The following is a 14,179-nucleotide window of genomic DNA, read 5'->3' on the forward strand; positions in this document are numbered from 1 at the left end:
CTGATGTAGCAGAGCTGAGGGTGCACAAGGGTTCAAGTGCACCCTCGGCTCTCCTACATCAGAGCCGAGGGTGCGCTTGAACCCTTGTGCAGCCTCGGCTCTGCTACATCAGAGCCGAGGGTGCGCTTGAACCCTTGTGCACACTCTGCTTCATCAAGCTAATAGAATGCATTGGCCAGCACTGATTGGCCAGAGTACGGAATTCGGCCAATCAGCGCTGGCCAATGCATCCCTATGGGAAAAAGTTTATCTCACAAAAATCACAATTACACACCCGATAGAGCCCCAAAAAGTTATTTTTAATAACATTCCCCCCTAAATAAAGGTTATCCCTAGCTATCCCTGCCTGTACAGCTATCCCTGTCTCTTAGTCACAAAGTTCACATTCTCATATGACCCGGATTTGAAATCCACTATTCGTCTAAAATGGAGGTCACCTGATTTCGGCAGCCAATGACTTTTTCCAATTTTTTTCAATGCCCCCGGTGTCGTAGTTCCTGTCCCACCTCCCCTGCGCTGTTATTGGTGCAAAAAAGGCGCCAGGGAAGGTGGGAGGGGAATCGAATTTTGGCGCACTTTACCACGCGGTGTTCGATTCGATTCGAACATGGCGAACACCCTGATATCCGATCGAACATGTGTTCGATAGAACACTGTTCGCTCATCTCTAATGGGTTGTAAAACGGGTGTGTGACATTCATTTGAGAACAGCCATCATGCCAATGTTATTCACTCATGTCAGTAAACCGCTTCAACAGATGAACCGATAGAGACTGTGAAAAAACGGCAATGTCATGTGAATTTATTGTGAGGTTTTTAAAGTGCATTTAGAAAATTATAACAGGGTCTATACCATGGAGATAATCCATGTCCCTATGTCCTACAAAAAAATTAAGCAGAGGGACCCCGCCTTTTCCGTATTGGCTAGTTCTCACTTATTGATTTCAATGGGCAGCGTATAATACTACATTGTGACATGCCAGCAGCTTCCTCTTTATCAAATGATAGCAGAGTGGTAGTATCATGACCACTGATAAACTCTCCACTTTTACTTAAAGTGCCTGAAGTAAAGAGTGTCTCTCTCTCTCTCTCTCTCTCTCTCTCTCTCTCTCTCTCTCTCTCTCTCTCTTCTCGCGAGAAGAAACACTTGACAATAACAAAAAAACAGGACAGTAATTTGTTAGATATATTTTATTTCTAGGCTTAGAAGTTTCATCTGGTTGAACTATTAACTGTTCCATTATTACTTGGTATGATATGATCACAGATAGTTTATTGTCACACCACAATTGGTCTATTGCTACCATACGTCTTATATTCTGTTTCATACATCTTAGGAACAGACATGATCTCTGGCAATGGTCCCTCTCTTGGTTTGGTCCACGGACATTCCAGAGTGATGTAAACATCTTGTGACCTCTTGGAATCCAGTGGCCACTGGTAGCTCTCCTGTACCAGAGTTTTAAGGCCAGTGTGTGGGACAGATTTTGCACGCGGTGGTATCCTTGGCAATTTAGTAGCAATGGGAAACTGAAGGGTGTCCCGCATTGGAGGTGGTTGTCGTAGTGTTGTTTGACTCTCTTTTGGTAGAGGGTTTACTTTCAAGCCATGTCCCCAGGCCTTAGGGTAATCCTCTGCTTGCCAATATGTCAATATGTCTTTTTTGGGATATCCTTCAAGTTCTTTTCTGGTTGGAAAAATATACAAGAAACCTTCTTAAGCATTATGTATATATTCAGGTAAATAAAGAGTGTCTAACCTTTGTAACTAGAGTAAAATAAAAAGGTATTAGAGAAAGAGGCCCTGCATGTCACTCTGAGCTCCTTTGACAAGGAATGAGCACATACAGGACACCTGATTCACTTCACCATGTATTACAGATAGCAAAGTACAGCAAGTCTGGTACAAGGATGTGTATAATGGTAACTTGTGCAGACCTCTGGGCTGCGGGGGTGAATAACAGGTTTCTACTATCACAGAGTATGCACCACCCACCACCTCAGGTCCCAGGCTACCAATTAGCAGGTGCCTACGATGTATAATAGTTAGAAGAAAGGCTAATGTTGGTGTGTCTTCCCTTCCAGAAGTAGATCACATGACTCTCCCAACTCATTTGGTCTTGCTGGCCACTGCTCCTCCAAGCATCCATTCAACAGTAAAATGGTCTCCACTCCTATGAGCTGTCTCTCTTTGAGTTGTCTCCCTTACTTATAGAGCATGGGAATGATTCTTATAGAGGAAACAGTTTCCCGCCTTTGGTAGCCGGATAACACTTGATGTCGAATAGGCCATACCACAGTAGAGTAAAATAAACTTCTCTCACAGTGCAACTCATGGGTCTAACTTTTTTCTGCCTTCAGGGTCCATTCACACGGAGGAAAATGGTGAGGAATTTGGTGTGGAATTTTCCACGCTGAAAAAAAGCCTTCCATTGATTTCAATGGGTTCTTCTAGCTTTTTTTTTCCACTAGTGGGATTTTCCACAGTCCATTTTAAGAGGCTATCAAGTAACAGTATGTGTTTTAATTATAGCAGTTTTTCACAAGTCTCTCTTAGGTTATGAGGGAGCCATGAAAAAGGTGACCCATGGATGCGAGACAACTGTGAAAAACGGGCCAATTTTTCAATTTTCCCTACCCTTTTTTGCATGTTCATGAAAATATAGCCTACTTGTGTGTTTATACATAATTAGGTATCTACATGATTAGGAACATTGTAAATGTGGCAGAACTGTAGTACCATTCACCGGCCATTGACAAGAGTGGCGCTGTTTCTGGAAAAAATCAGACCCTTTTCCCTAATAACCCTTTGCACAAATTAAGACATAGCATTGAAGTATATAAGAAAATCCTGGTTTAGTACTAGTAGTCATTAGCAAGCATGTTTGTTACTTACGCCGTGAATGCACGGAAGTCCCGAGCTGTGGTGGATGCATATATGTCATTCAAGCTTAAGACCCCCTTGTCTCGTATATAGAAAGGTTCTCCAGAAACAGCCTTGTTTACGGTTGTTGCCACTATAGCCTAAATAGTAACACATCAACATCACCTTTATATGACACATGTACACTGTATGCATGAATTATGTAGTATATAGTAACACTAACCTGTGATGGCCCATTGTTTATGTGATTCTCCAGAGAAAAGGGTCGAGGTCCCCCATGGAAGTTGGTCATGAAAGATTGAGCTGGGTGCCCCTTGAATTCTGCTTTCATCTCGCTGCTTTGGTGCCCTGGATCCAGCGGAGTCCTCCATGGTCTTAGATTTAACTATAAAGGATATGGTAAAAGTAGCTTTGCCTATTATCATGTGCCAATGAACACCTTCATCAGGTGAAGAATATGCTGTATTGAGAGAACTTCTATAGAGTGAACCATTTACATCTCTTACACCCTTTATCTCTACCCAGAGTCCAAACAACCTTCTAAACAATGATCCAGCCCATAAATCCCGGATCTTGAAGCCCTCATGTCTATATTTAGCCTTTAGCAGATTTTTTTCCGGCAACCAGCAGAGAAAAGGTCATAGAACTGGAGTTGGTGGAGGCCATTTCAGGACCAGGCCATTTTCGCGGGTTCAGGATCAGACACATTTTTAGGCTTTTCCTTGCATGCAATTTATAGCAATAACATTTTTCTCCATGGGTTATTCAAATAATTTTAGTCTTCTTCCGGTGATAAATAGGGCTTTATTTTGATGTCGTTTTTACTTTATGGTGTTTTTATTTTTCCATGTAAACAAAATATGAGTGGAAATGTGTATGTTTGACTTCATAGCTGATGTGTCTCCTTTAGGCTAAGTTCACACGTGAAAAAAGCTAGCTGATTTTGTCACTGATTTTTAAGCCTCGCTTTTTTTGGACGCTGTTTTTTGCATTGGACGCTGTTTTTGACGCTGTTTTTGATGCTTTTTTTTTTTAAGCTTTTTTTTTCCCCAGCCCATTTTTTAACTAGCCAGCCCACTGGGCATGGCCAAAACCAACCCCTTTTTGTCTGTAGGCGCCATTTTAGCACACATCTCCAACTGAGCAGAGCTCACTGCTACTTCATAGCAAGCTGCTATCTTTGATATCAAAAAATAAAATTTCCTGGAGAGAAGGGAGCCCAATGAATGCTGCTGTATCCAGATGTGCTGTGCTGTGATGAGTACTGTCACAAAATGGCTGCAGGAAGCAGCCAACACCCATGGCCACTCCTCTGGGATGTCACTTCCAAAAGTGTGATAAAAAACAGCTAGCTGTTTCAGTCGCTGTTTTTGCCAAAACAGCTGCAAAAAAAAGCGACCAAAAACAGCTAGCTGTTTTTTCAGCGCCCAATAGACTCCAATTCATTTTTTCAGGCGGAAAACGCCTGAAGAAAGGTCATGTCGCTTCTTTTTCTGCTAGCAAAAAAAGCTAGCAATAAAAAAAGCTAGCAGAAAAAAAAAAGCTAGCAATTCACATAGGGCTCCATTTTATGGAGGCTGATTTGGCCGCGAAATCAGCTGTCAAAATCAGCGTCCATGTCCCCGTGTGAACTAGCCCTTAGGGTCCAGCAGCTCATGCTGTTCCCGGCCCCTGGCAGTCATGTGACCCCAGGGCTGGAAATTGAGTCATATCATACCTGCCTCATTGAGCATTGTGTACACAGTGATTGGGAAGCCAGGGATGGTAATAAACCAAGCATGTCTTCCCTATAGAAGGTCCAGCTGTAGCCTCCTGCCAATTTTGTGCAAATGCTTAACACAGCAAGGACATATATATAAGACTATATAAGAGTGGACCATCCGGATGTATACAGTTAAATGGCGGTCCAGAAGCAGTTAAAGAGAATGTGTAACACTAGGGCTAAACTGTAATGTCTAGTTAAGAGTAACGCTGTTTCTGGAAAAGAAACAGACCACTTTTGCTAATATTACTTAGTCCCAATTTGCCAAAGGCCATAAGGGGTCATTGCATTACTCAGTTAATAGGACCAAATACCCAATTTGGTGTACCATTATTGGAACTAATTATTTTGGAAATTAGAAGGAGCTATGAACACCTTTAGCCTCCGGTTACCTCAGACATAGAGATAAGATCCCCAGCCTTATTAGGTATAAGAAGTATTCTTATAATCCATACAGATTATATGGACAACACCCAAGTACTGAATATGTCCACCAAGCACCTTCTCACCTTATCCCACAAATCCTTATTATAATGAAGCTTCCAATGTGGTGGGGGGATAGGGTGACTGGGCTGTGATAGGATGCCCCCACAATATTTCCGGCTATGAGTACTTCCAGTGGTTGTTTCAAATGTATTTAGAAGTTCATCATATTCTGTGGCTTCACTACGTTCTCTCAATGTTGCTGGTAGAGGTTCAGAGATGGTCGACTAGAAAGAAATGCAAAAAAAAATTAATTCTTTTTTCATAATATACTGTATGAAACCAGTCAATGTGATGTTACTGCTGAACTGCACATAAGAGGGTCAGTATGTAACAACTGTATGTTTACCACTTCTCATTTGGGAAGAGCCAAGTGACTATCATAGAGCTCCTTACAAATTCTTCACCGATGAGTCAATCATGCTACTATATTACCATCTACCATTGATTGGGAGACAAGGAAATCAACAATACAGCCTCTATCATGCAATCTGACACTAGAAAGAACAACAATTTTTTTTATTACGGTTTTTGTGTGTACCCTTATCTATAGGACCCAAGTGCAGCTGCAAAATCTGCCTGCCCTCGGTACTAGTATTAGTATTTGAGTAACTTGGCATGAAATAACTAAGGCTCTTTTCTATTGCTTTCTCTCAGTATGTTTACTGCATATGCTGGGAATGCTTCCATTGCATAAGTTAAACTGATCCGAAGGCCATGGTTATTGTAACGGTGGCCAAAACAGTTTTCTTTTGGCCAATGTTTAGCAGAATCAGTCAGTCTGTTTTTTTTAACTGTATCAAGTAACACAACAGACTGTGCTATTCCATGCAGAAGCTTCCAGTGAACGACGATTTCCTGACACATATGTACAAGGGGGACACAATGTGTAAGGAGAAGAACGAAGCAGCCTTACTGAAATAAAGCTTCTTAAATATTGAAACTGTATATAATAAATTAAAGACACAAAAGACACAAATCCCCCATTTAGTACATTTTACAGGTACTGCTATTCCAAGGTGAATAGTGTAGGTAATTTTTGTATTATGTAAAAAATATTCTTGCCATATCAAGTATTGACATATAATTGGAAAAATGACAATATTTGCAATGATAATTTTTATGGGAAAACTGGTTCCCATTATTGGAAATATCACGGTGATTCCTGCCTGCGAATGCTGAAACATGTTTAATAAATGTCCTGAAGTTTCCTTTGTTTCCTCTGTTACAGAAGAGGAAGTCTCTCAGCTGCTTTCTTTATCTCCCCCTACGACCTGCAGTAGTAATCCTTTCCCCTCACACCTTCTCCAATCTCTGCCGCCTGTGGTCAGGACTTTCCTTACTAAAATATTTAACCTCTCTCCTGGAATTTTTCCATCCTCTTTCAAACATGCTGTCATAACCCTGCTATTGAAAATATCCTCCCTGGACCCGTCCTGTGCTAACTATCGACCCGTCTCTAACCTCCCCTTCATCTCCAAAATCTTGGAATGCTTGGTCTATTCTCGTTTAATCTGCCGTCTCTCTGCTAACTCTCTGCTTGACCCCTTACAATCTGGCGTCCACACTCTGCACTCTACTGAAATGACCCTCACAAAAGTCTCCAATGATCTCCTGATGGCTAAATCCAATGGTGACTTCTCTCTTCTTATTCTTCTGGATCTCTTAGCGGTATTTGATACTGTTGACCATCAACTCCTCCTAACTATCTTTCACTCAGTTGGCATCAAGGACACCGTGCTCTCCTGTTACTCCTCTTATCTCTCAGACCGCACTTTCGGTGTATTCAGTTCATTTGCAGGCTCTGTTTTTTCCCCTCTTCCCTTTGCCATAAGGGTTCCTCAGGGCTCGGTCCTAGGCCCCCTGCTCTTCTCTCTCTACACAGCCCCCATTGGACAAACAATCACCAGATTTGGCTTCCGGTGCCATCTTTATGCTGATATCACCCAATTATACACATCTTCCCATGACATCACCCCTTCACTAATAAAGAACACCAGTGACTGTCTCTCTACTGTCTACTTGCTCTATCTGAAACTGAATCTCTCTAAAACTGAACTACTGCTGTTTCCACCATCTAATAGATCTGTCCCTGATATATCCATTGCAGTCGCTGGCCTTACTATAACTCCTTGGCAGCATGCCCGCTGCCTCGGTGTGTTTGACTCAGACCTTTCCTTCACCCTCCATATCCAATCACTTGCACACTCATGTCATTTCTACCTCAAAAACATCTCCAGAATACGCCCTTTCCTTACCAGAGATACATTAAAGACATTTATTGTCACTTTGATTCACTCTCGCTTTGACTACTGTAACTCCTTATTAATCGGTCTTCCCCTCACTAAACTCTCCCCTCTACAATCTATTCTGAATGCAGCAGCCAGGCTCATCTATCAGGCTAGACGATACAGCGATGCCTCCGGTCTGTGCCAGTCACCACATTGGCTGCCTATTCATTACAGAATACAATATAAAGTTATTACCCTCATCCACAAGGCTCTCCATAATGCTGCACCTCCCTACATTTCCTCCCTCATCTCTGTCTACCGCCCAACCCGTGTTCTCCGCTCACTCAATGACCTAACACTTACATCCTCTATTATCAGAACCTCCCACGCTCGTATACAAAACTTCTCCCGAGTTGCACCACTTCTCTGGAATGCTCTACCCCGGACAATCAGATTAACTCGCAATTGCTAAAGCTTCAAGCAAAAACTAATGACACATCTTTTCAGACAGACCTATCACAATTCCTAATGTAAACCCTTCCGTACTGTAATTAGAATCCCTAAAATGAACCTTCCTCTGTTCCCGCTCCCACATTACCCCACACGATATGATGCCATTTCAGGCTAACTTTACATGTCCAGGCTCCATCTGCACCTTAAAGGACACGACTGGTGACGGCTCAAAGTTTTATCTTTGTGTAATGACAGTCACCGCTATTAGAAAAGTGTCTGACCTCTGTATAAGCAATGCCGCCCCTGCTACCTCTTGTGTCACCCCCTCTACCTCATAGATTGTAAGCTCCTGCGAACAGAGCCCTCAGTCCCATTGTGTGAAGTGATTATTTCTTTGTAATGTGTCTTTTTGTCTTTACTTGAACCCTACAAATTGTAGAGTGCTGCGGAATATGTTGGCGCTATATAAATACAATTTATTATTATTATTTGTTCAAAAATGATCAGATAAACCTCATACCAACAAGTTGTGCATCATCCCTTATATAACCCAGTGCATACTCACGTTACCTTGACATTTGCAGGTAGGAATGACACAGGAGCCTTATAATCATGGCCAACGCCGGTGCTAGTAAGATGCCAGTCCTGCCTCCTCTCTAGCCCCATTATTAGAATTACATCAAAACAAAAAAGTGTAAAATCTAGCGACAGATGACAGTGAAGATCAGGGAGAGGTCCTGTACTGAGACTGAAGCTGAGGAATGTTGTGTTTCATTGTTGCCATGGAGATAGTAAACGCCCCATTTACGTGACAATGTGAGCACAAGGACATAGAATGTAACAGCCTAGTCACCTGCGGCTAGTCACCACTATGCGGACACAACTACAGGACTACCGGCTGATGATTATGATCACTATTTTACCTTTGACTTTATTTTGCATTATGGGTGCTCTGCCCCATGGTGCTGCAAGACATGGAAAAAAAATCACAGTATCTATACCAACCAATTTTCAGAGAACAGAAAAAAGACAATATCTGTTGCAAATTTACATGTAATAATAAATAATCAAAACTTTATTTATATAGCGGTAACATATTCTGTAGCACTTCACATATCAATGAGTACATGAAAAGGCAGCATTAGACATTACACTGTGACAAAGAAATGAACATATCAAACAATAGGAGTAAGGGCTCAATCTATGAGACGTGTGATAAATTACAGCTTTGTCCCTACCCATGCCCCCTTTCACCCCATCAATCCCAGTCAGTCCCTTTGTGCTCACATACAGTAAAAGTGTTTTCCTTTGTGTAAGACACAGTTATTAAGCCTTCTAAGTGCCCCACACACAATACAATGCCCTCACACAGTATAATGTCTTCCTTGTGCCCCCACATAGTATAATAATTCATTTATAGGAGTAATACACTAAAATATAACTTTTACTAATATGTTGAAATAAAAATAGAGCTCAGTTCACACTTTAAATGGAAGAAGTGCGCCAGCTGAAACAAAATTATTGTTCCTCTAATAATGTTCCTCAACGCGTTTCTCTGTTTCTGATCAGGAGGAGAATATCTGAATGATGATATATGAGTATGAGCGTAATGCATAAATGCACTTATTAGAACCCAGTTCCATCACTTAGTTTCACACTTCAAATGGCTACTGCCTGGGCTAATATTTTGGAGGAATGGAGGAGTTGCTAGTGGATACGCCTGAAATGAAGTCCACCATTCATATCTATTCAGATATATCTATTCAGAATATACATGTATATTCTCCAGGTCAAATAATTGTAGTCTCATACTACTCCATATGTGAAATCCTCCTTTCTGATCAGATACAGGCAGGATTTTGGGTGAGTTTTTAAAGTTAGATGGGTGGAAAAATGTCTGCTACTAGTGGCCACAGTGAGATTAGGTAGATTAGGATGATGATAATTTCCTGCTTCAACACTGTGTTCAACTTCATCTGTATTATGGAGATACAAAGTACAAATTGCAATATGCTGCCAGGTACCAGGGACAGTGCCTGAAATCCTGGACTATCGCACTGAATCCAAGACAGTTGGGAGGTGTGCATTTGGAAGAATGCATTTTATTCTCTACACTTTTTCAATGAAAGGTGTACCTACTAGTAACCATCTTTATTGATGACCTATCATTTAGATCAGGGGTCCTCAAACTATGGCCCACGAGCCATATGTGGCCTGCCAAGGCCATTTTTCCAGCCCGCTGGCAGGGGCGCACCGTCACCCAGATCGCTCACTAAGGGGAAATCCAGTACAGGATTCCCTATTAGTGAGCAATCGCTGCTTGCAGTAGTATGTGCAAATGCAGAGTGTGACCTCTGCCCCGAGCATATAATACACTGTGGCGGGGTGTACTGAGGAGCATATAATACTGTGTGTGTGTATGGGGGGAGGGAACATACTGAGGAGCATATAAAACTGTTGGGGGGGGGGGGCGTACTAAGGAGCAAATAACACTGTGTATGTTGGGGGGGGCGTACTGAGGAGCATATAATACTGTGTGTAGGGGGACATACTGTGGAGCATATACTGTGGGGGGAGCCTGTTGTGGAGCGTATAATACTGTGGGGGGAGCTACTGTGGAGTGTATAATCTTAGCTCATCAATTAGAGATCAGTGAGAGTCCAACACACAGAAACCTAGCAGACACACTGTTTGAAGGGGCCGCCATCTGTTTCATAGTGGTCGTACAATGTAATTACAGCTTCATTCTGTTCACTTCTATGTGACAAGGGTGTAATTATTATGCATGGCAAACAGATGGAAGTCCCTTTGACTGCTGGTCATTGGGAACCCCACTGATGTCTTAGTGATGACCTTTGCTTAGGAATAGTTTTTTTTTCGATAAATATATACTACATCTATACTTCTTAGTGGTGAGCTTAAAAGATAAGAAATAAATTCAGTCAGTTATGGGGTACCCCTTGGTCATTTAAACATAACTCATCACCTACTGTATAAAAAATAAAGGAACATAGACAAATCCCAACTGCAGATTACAAAGTGGCATCAAAATACCCATATGAAGTGAGAAATGTTGGCTAATGGCATATCATATACAGTCCTATGAAAAAGTTTGGGCACCCCTATTAATCTTAATCATTTTTAGTTCTAAATATTTTGGTGTTTGCAGCAGCCATTTCAGTTTGATATATCTAATAACTGATGGACACAGTAATATTTCAGGATTGAAATGAGGTTTAGTGTACTAACAGAAAATGTGCAATATGCATTAAACCAAAATTTGACTGGTGCAAAAGTATGGGCACCCTTATCATTTTATTGATTTGAATACTCCTAACTACTTTTTACTGACTTACTGAAGCACAAAATTGGTTTTGTAACCTCAGTGAGCTTTGAATTTCATAGCCAGGTGTATCCAATCATGAGAAAAGGTATTTAAGGTGGCCAATTGCAAGTTGTTCTCCTATTTGAATCTCCTCTGAAGAGTGGCATCATGGGCTACTCAAAACAACTCTCAAATGATCTGAAAACAAAGATCGGCCAACATAGTTGTTCAGGGGAAGGATACAAAAAGTTGTCTCAGAGATTTAACTTGTCAGTTTCCACTGTGAGGAACATAGTAAGGAAATGGAAGACCACAGGGACAGTTCTTGTTAAGCCCAGAAGTGGCAGGCCAAGAAAAATATCAGAAAGGCAGAGAAGAAGAATGGTGAGAACAGTCAAGGACAATCCACAGACCACCTCCAAAGAGCTGCAGCATCATCTTGCTGCAGATGGTGTCACTGTGCATCGGTCAAAAATACAGCGCACTTTGCACAAGGAGAAGCTGTATGGGAGAGTGATGAGAAAGAAGCCGTTTCTGCAAGCACGCCACAAACAGAGTCGCCTGAGGTATGCAGAAGCACATTTGGACAAGCCAGCTTCATTTTGGAAGAAGTTCCTGTGGACTGATGAAACAAAGATTGAGTTGTTTGGTCATACAAAAAGGCATTATGCATGGCGTCCAAAAAAAACAGCATTACAAGAAAAACACATGCTACCCACTGTAAAATTTGGTGGAGGTTCCATCATGCTTTGGGGCTGTGTGGCCAATGCCGGCACCGGGAATCTTGTTAAAGTTGAGGGTCGCATGGATTCCACTCAGTATCAGCAGATTCTTCAGAATAATGTTCAAGAATCAGTGACGAAGTTGAAGTTACCCCAGGGATGGATATTTCAGCAAGACAATGATCCAAAACACCGCTCCAAATCGACTCAGGAATTCATGCAGAGGAACAATTACAATGTTCTGGAATGGCCATCCCAGTCCCCAGACCTGAATATCATTGAACATCTGTGGGATGATCTGAAGCGGGCTGTCCATGCTCGGCGACCATCAAACTTAACTGAACTTGAATTGTTTTGTAAAGAGGAATGGTCCAAAATACCTTCATCCAGGATCCAGGAACTGATTAAAAGCTACAGGAGGCGACTAGAGGCTGTTATCTTTGCAAAAGGAGGATCTACTAAATATTAATGTCACTTTTCTGTTGAGGTGCCCATACTTTTGCACCAGTCAAATTTTGGTTTAATGCATATTGCACATTTTCTGTTAGTACAATAAACCTCATTTCAATCCTGAAATATTACTGTGTCCATCAGTTATTAGATATATCAAACTGAAATGGCTGTTGCAAACACCAAAATATTTAGAACAAAAAATGATTAAGATTAATAGGGGTGCCCAAACTTTTTCATAGGACTGTATTGTAATAAGTACCTAATCGGTATATGCAGTAATGCTTAATGCCCATCTTTATGGCCCCTTCATCTGATCAGTGGTGGTTACAACAGTTGGACCCCTACCAATTTGATATTGATGATCTATCCCAATGATACACCAACTGTAATATCTCCTTGCCTATAATCTCACCTAGTCTTTTCGTGGCAGACTGGATATTTTTGGAATTCCCACGAATAGGAATAAATAATCATGTTTATAATAATGATTGTATGATAAGGCACATTCAGCAACACTTTACAAATCAGAGGGTACATGAACAGAACAGAACAGAAAATATCAGACATTACAGTCTAACAAAATCATTAATACTGGATTCACAATTGCATTGGAGTCTCGGCTGCCGCAGAATCCACTTAAAAGGAGTCTATCATTGGAAAATTGCATTTTTAACTGGTGACACTGTAATGTAGCCTTTATAAAGACTATTCCAGCAATACCTTTATTTCTCTGATCCGTCCAATAGTTTTTGTATAAATCACCTTTTTATTGATATGTAAATGAGTTCCAGAGAGCACAGGGGGGCGTTAGCCTTGTTAAAGGAGTACAACTGTATCATCGTGGAATAACACCTTTTTTTCTTTCTGTACCATCCTCTTCTCCGTTATGTGCTTTCTCTCTCTCACCTTCTTAGCTGCGTTACTTGAAGCTCTGACGACTGTCATTGCCAAATCTTAGACATGGCCAGTACGCTCTTCGATGCTGCTCAGCCACTTATATTATTATAAGAGCTTACTGGGCATGTGCAGTACTCTTGTAACTTGTGACATTTATGGAATATTATGTAGATATAGCATAAACACTGAGACGGAAAGGATGCTTTAGAATGAGCCATGTAATGCAGATGACAGCACACTAGGTGGCATTATATCCCATGATTTTGAATATAAATGTATTAATGAAAATAAAGAAAAAATAAAGCTTCATGAAAGAACTAGTGGTCCAAAAAATACACATTTAGGCTCCGTTCCCACAGTAATGCGCCGCTTATTTAGACACGTAAACACTACAGATGAGCGAACAGTAAAATGTTCGAGATTCGATATTCGCTTTGAGTAGCCCCTCAATATTCGACTACTCGAATCGAATATCGAACCCTATTACAGTCTATGGGGGGAAAATGCTCATTTCAGGGGTAGGCTACGTTTGATCAAATGATACTTACTAAGTCCACGAGTGAGGGTCGGGCTGGATCCTCCGTGCAGCGTCCCCGCGGCATCTTCCGGCTCTGAATTCACTCTGCCAGGCATCGGGCCTGGGCAGAGTCAATTGCACATGTCCGCACTACAAGCTGGCATGTGCAGTCAGCTCTGCCCAGACCCCATGCCTGGCAGAGTGAATTCAGAGCCAGCAGACGCCGCGGGGAAGCTGCACAGAGAAGACTTCTAAAGGTAGGAGAAGAACCAGCATTGATTGGCCGACTGTATAGCATTCGGCCAATCAATGCTGGTTCTGCATTGAACTTTTCCATTCGAATAGCGAGTGGTACTCGATTGAGTACGAGTATTTTGAATACCGTAGTATTCGATCGAATACCTACTCGATCGAACACTACTCGCTCATCTGTAGTAAACACGTGTCAGAGCG

At 41.6% G+C, this 14,179-nt stretch overlaps 1 protein-coding gene across 1 annotated transcript; it reads right to left on the reverse strand.

Annotated features, from left to right (window-relative positions):
• Positions 1–1,278: 1,278 nt before the first annotated feature.
• Positions 1,279–8,535, reverse strand: SAXO3 (stabilizer of axonemal microtubules 3). The gene is made up of 5 exons (XM_075280249.1): positions 8,383–8,535; positions 5,155–5,355; positions 3,107–3,268; positions 2,896–3,023; positions 1,279–1,687 (listed from the first exon to the last, which is right to left on the reverse strand). Exons 1-5 carry the CDS (start codon positions 8,476–8,478, stop codon positions 1,279–1,281), a joined length of 996 nt encoding a protein of 331 aa, XP_075136350.1. The 5' UTR covers positions 8,479–8,535.
• Positions 8,536–14,179: the final 5,644 nt, after the last annotated feature.

The sequence above is a fragment of the Leptodactylus fuscus genome, chromosome 6 (assembly GCF_031893055.1).
Source record: "Leptodactylus fuscus isolate aLepFus1 chromosome 6, aLepFus1.hap2, whole genome shotgun sequence".
NCBI lineage: Eukaryota > Metazoa > Chordata > Amphibia > Anura > Leptodactylidae > Leptodactylus > Leptodactylus fuscus.

Bases quoted from the DNA above. Each gene is read 5' to 3' on its own strand.
- SAXO3 (XM_075280249.1), bottom strand. From the start codon at position 8,478: ATGGGGCTAGAGAGGAGGCAGGACTGGCATCTTACTAGCACCGGCGTT. The intron at 5,356-8,382 runs GTAACGTGAGTA...ATTTCTTTCTAG, and splicing joins TCCTACCTGCAAATGTCAAG to TCGACCATCTCTGAACCTCT. The intron at 1,688-2,895 runs GTAAGTAACAAA...TTTTCCAACCAG, and splicing joins GACTTCCGTGCATTCACGGC to AAAAGAACTTGAAGGATATC.